General features: G+C 51.6%; 1 protein-coding gene across 1 annotated transcript; it reads left to right on the top strand.

Annotated features, from left to right (window-relative positions):
• The first annotated feature begins 288 nt into the window (after positions 1–288).
• On the top strand, positions 289–2,083 carry LOC111838528 (apelin receptor A-like). Its single transcript, XM_023801594.2, has one exon. The coding sequence runs from the start codon at positions 465–467 to the stop codon at positions 1,506–1,508; it is 1,044 nt and encodes a 347-aa protein (XP_023657362.1). The 5' UTR covers positions 289–464; the 3' UTR covers positions 1,509–2,083.
• Positions 2,084–5,091: the final 3,008 nt, after the last annotated feature.

The following is a 5,091-nucleotide window of genomic DNA, read 5'->3' on the forward strand; positions in this document are numbered from 1 at the left end:
ACAAATCCGCGGCACTCACAAGCATCAAAGTATGGCTAGGTACTGTAGGGACAATAAGACAAACAAACAAATAAATAAATAAATAAAAAATAAGCAAAATGGTTGAAACATTACATACGGCTAAAGTATAAATATATTAAATAGATATGAAATAAATATAAGCAATGACTGAAATGAGGTGAAATGTGTGAGAGGGAGGGGTTGTGATGCAGGCCCCAGGGGCGGGGCTGTGGGCGGGGCCGACTAGCTTTAAAAGGGGCCAGCGCACGCACGCGGTACCTGCTGGGCTCTGGGTGCAGCTCGCTGTCCAGTGACCGGAAGGCATCTTTACAGTTTGCAGGAAGAGTCTTTGTTTTCTACTTCATTGTTGCTTGTGGTTTCTCCCTGTTTATTTTCCTGATCAGACAAACAACAAAGGAAAAGACACTTCATTTTGAAAAGTAACAGTGCTCCAGTTGGCCAAGATGGAGGGGGACTACTTTGAGGACAACGAAACCTCGTGTGAGTATGCAGAGTGGGGACCTTCGTACTCACTCGTACCCGTGCTCTACATGGTCATCTTTATCCTGGGGCTGTCGGGGAACGGGCTCGTCATCATCACTGTCTGGAAGTCCGAGTCCAAGCGCCGGGCGGCTGACGTCTACATCGGACACTTGGCCCTGGCCGACCTCACGTTTGTGGTCACGCTGCCGCTGTGGGCGGTCTACACCGCCTTTGGCTACCACTGGCCCTTTGGCGTGGCCCTCTGCAAGATCAGCAGCTATGTGGTGATGCTCAACATGTACGCCAGCGTCTTCTGCCTCACCTGCATGAGCTTCGACCGCTACCTGGCCATCGTCCGACCGCTGCCGGCCGGCCGGCCCCGCTCCAAAGGGACGATGCTGGGCTCCCTGGGGGCCATCTGGCTGCTGTCTGTCACGCTTGCCTCCCCCACATTGCTCTTCCGCACCACGCTGAGTGACTCGCACGACCGTATCATCTGCGCCATGGACTTCAGTCCCATGATGACGGACGCAGGTCAGGAGGGCATGTGGATCGCCGGCCTCAGCCTCTCGTCCACGCTGCTGGGCTTCCTGCTGCCCTTCCTGGCTATGACCATCTGCTACTGCTTCATTGGCCGCGCCATAAGCCTCCATTTCGGCGCCGTGCACAAGGAGGACCAGCGGCGCCGGCGGCTGCTGAAGATCATCAGCGCCCTGGTGGCCGTCTTCGCCGTCTGCTGGGCGCCCTTCCACATGCTGAAGACCGCCGATGCTCTGTCCTACCTCCAGCTGGCGCCCAGCTCCTGCAGCTTCCTCAGCTGGCTGCTGACGGTGCTGCCCTATGCCACCTGCCTGGCCTACGTCAACAGCTGCCTCAACCCCTTCCTCTACGCCTTTTTCGACCTGCGCTTCCGCACCCAGTGCCTGCAGCTGCTCCGCCTGAGCAAGGATGCCGAGGCTCCTGTGAGCTCCCAGTCCTCACAGGGCCACAAGTGTGAGGGCCATACCGTGGCCACGAAGGTGTGAATCGCCGAGCCTCAGGTGAGGCGGGGGTGGGGGGGATGTTCTCTGGCCTGAGATGACATGCGTGGACAAGCCTAACTCAGAAGCACTGCTGACCCGTGTGGTCTGAACCCGGACTGGTGCTGCCATCTTCACAGAAGGTGACCCAACACCCAGGGCAAACACGGAGGAGCACTGTAAACCAGCTCCTGGCAGCTACTCCTCCTCACCGGGAAGACCGTCTCCTCCCAAAGGGGGCCTGCTTTGGCTGTGGACCATGCCGGCTACTGCTGCATTCTCCAGTGCAGGACTTTGCTGGAAAAGGACATGTATAGTGTATATATATGTGTGCATGACTATGGAATTTTGGAGAAGATCAGACTGCTGTACTGAGCTCTCGCTCATGTTTTCAGCACTTGTGTAAACTGAAGCTTAATCGATCCAGAGCAGAGAAACTGCATTTCTTGCACAGTTTCTGATAAACAGAAACAGGCTCTGATAAAATCCATCAGCACATGGCAGCTGTGCCTAGCAATTAATTTGTGATGTAGCTGTATTAGATACTGCATGATGCTTTGAATAAAGCATTTATACACGGCTCTGTGTTGCTGCGTTCAGTCTCAAGGGTCATGGTTGCGCAGATATGGGTGAGTGTCTTCGGAAATGTGCAGGATGTCAGCAGAATCCCTCAGGACCTTTTCTGTACCACGGCAGGCCCATCGTACCCCCCCCCCCCACCCTTCCTGCACACAATCAGCGTCTCCGGAAAACGCCTGTTTCTGTCTCTGGGCTCTTCCAAAAGCCTGTTTATGTCTTTGCTTCACAAAACAAGCGTCTTTCTAGGCCGACACACCAGGAGATGAGAGTTCCAGGCGTTTCCTAAGCCTGCCACGATGCCAAGGTAGTGCAAACAGGATGAGCGGCCTCTGCGGAGTTGGTGGTGGCACCGTCTTACTGTGCTGCTGTCTGTCTGTGTGTCTGAAAGTTTGCCATCCAAGGAGACTGAATGGTGCTTCATTCTCGGACTTGCTGCTCTTGCTGTGCGTTACCCTTTTATTTATTTTACTTGTTATAAATAGGAAAGCTTTTCTTATGGGTTGTGTGGGTCAGAAGCGTCCTGGTTTGCATCCCAGAGTTGGCAGAGTAATTTTGATTTCGGACCATGAGCATGAGCCTTAGGCCCCAGCTCCGGAGTACGGCAGGCTGACGCTGCGACGCCCAGGCTTGTTCTCTCCTGTCTGGTGGTCTCATGGAGAGCAGGATAGGGTATACGAAAACACAATATCCCACCAGGGATGAATGAATGTCCCATTTACATAAAGAGTTTTTACAGTGACTATTATAATGCTCCAGTGTCCATGGGAATGATGGGAAGAGGATGGATACTTAATAATTGGTTTAAGTTTATGTACATTTATACAGGGTAGATTTTTAAAACATTATGTACGTCACTGCAAGCTGCACACAGCAACTGGGGCGTGGGGGCCGGGGACCTCGTGGGGGCCGGGGGCCTCGTGGGGGCCTCGTTTAGTCCAGCAGGTTGCACGTGGCTCTGAACTCACACCAGGTGGTGCTTTGTTTACTGTAAACTAAAGGCCAAGCCGCCGTCCAGCAGTACCCCGTGGTACCTGCCCCCCCATGGGGGCCCCCCTGGGTGACTGGGGGCGGGGGGTGGGTTGTCCGTCCTGCCCCAGGACTGATCTGGGCTTAAACTCCTTCATCAGACTGGTCTAGACTGCAGAGCCTCTTTGCTTGAACAGCACAGGGCACAGCTGTTCGTTTGGGGGGGGGGGGGGGGGGGGTTTGGTGAGAGGGGGGGGGTCACAGCCCTGCCTACACCCACAGCTTAGGCTTCTTATTATTGTTAACCTTAACCCCCAAGTACAATCGGGTATCTCCTTAAAGCCAATGTGGACCCCCCTGCCCCCCCACTTCTGCCCAAGCTCATTGTAGTGATGGTGAGTCAATCCGCCATAGTTCTGATCAGCCTCGTCCTCTTTTACCCTATGATTTTTTTTTTAATTATGGTCTTTACCCAAAAGCCTAAAGTTACCCCCTGAAATGTGAACCGAAAGCATTTGGTTGCAGACCTGCTCCTTGGTGTTTCATGCTTCCCCCCCCCAGCTTACAGAGCTTACAGAGGTGGAGCGTGGATTTAGGGCTGTAATGTGATCGGCGTGGTGTGCAAGCTGCTGGCCTTGGCTCATGCTCATGCTGGTCTGAGTGTTTCCCCAGCAGGGCGGCGCTCCTTCCGGAGGGACACTCTGACCGCCCACGCCGTGCTGAGCAGTCGTCCCGTCTTGAGGTCACCATCCCGCACAGGTGTGTGTCTGTCCCCATTCGGGATCCAAGCGACTAACTGGAGGTGTTAGTCGCTGGGATCCCGATCTCATCTCAGGAGTGCCAGGGCAAGCGGCCACGCCCACCGGCCGGCAGCCAATGGCATGAGCCACTGGCACCTCCTGTCTGAGACCTGGAATGTGCTGCAGGATGTGGCCATTCTCCTGCAGACAGATCAGCTGTGCTGCTGACTGAATCCCCTCACATTAGCAGCTGCTTAATTCAGCGTCTTGATCTTTAGTTCCTGCCTTCTCAGCTGCAATGAGACAAGCTTTTGGTCTGTTAGAATACACACCCACTGGAGTGTGATCTTTCCAGGGGGCCACATGCTCTCCTTTTCATCTGATCTTTAATTTGACACCTTCTCCCCCTGCATGCTACTATGAGCTGTGTTAAATGTCCCAATGTTCTGCTCAAACAAGCCACGATTAATGAGCAGGCAGCTTTCCTGAAGGCCTGTCATGGAGTTGGTACTCATTATGGGCTTTTTGCTATTGGAATTACTCAGTGTGGTTATGACCCCAGTCTATCGCTATGTAATGGCTGTTACGATTTTCCTAAGCCCAAAATGACAAAACTCTTAGCATTACTTTCAGTGACCACTACATTAATATAGAGGCCCAACTCCACAACCAATGAAACAGGTAAAAGAAATTCCTTTGTAATTATCATTAGACTGGTAGAGTATTAATGAATGCTAATCGGCACCAACAGAGAAGACTAGAGTCCCAGCCGAAGCTCATTACAATGTGGGAATACACATCTAGGGCAATACACACACACAGGCTCTTTTTCACTTGGTATTAAACTGCATCTTGGGCAATCTGATCGCTGCACTAAACAGAGGTTATCCGAAGGGGGACCTCAAAAGATGTCCCCAAAAGTAGGGAAATTTCAGGTTTTACTACACTTTGGGGACAATTTGGTCCTTAAATATGATTTATGCAAAACCCCTCCCCCCACACACACACACAGACACACATTTGTATTCAGTTTGTATAAATATCTTTGTGGGCACCGTCCATTCATTGAAATGGACAAAGCCCTAATCCCAACAATGACAACCTTAACCCCTACCCAGCCCTAACCTTAACCACAAGTAACCAAACAAAATACAAGACTTTTGACATTTTTAATTTTTGATTGCAGTCACAGATTTTTATACAACCCCATTTCCAAAAAAGTTGAGACACTGTGTAAAATGTAAAGATAAACAGAATGTCATGCTTTGCAAATCACAAAACCAATATTTAATTGAAAATAGAAC

Source organism: Paramormyrops kingsleyae, chromosome 7 (genome assembly GCF_048594095.1).
Source record: "Paramormyrops kingsleyae isolate MSU_618 chromosome 7, PKINGS_0.4, whole genome shotgun sequence".
Taxonomy (NCBI): domain Eukaryota; kingdom Metazoa; phylum Chordata; class Actinopteri; order Osteoglossiformes; family Mormyridae; genus Paramormyrops; species Paramormyrops kingsleyae.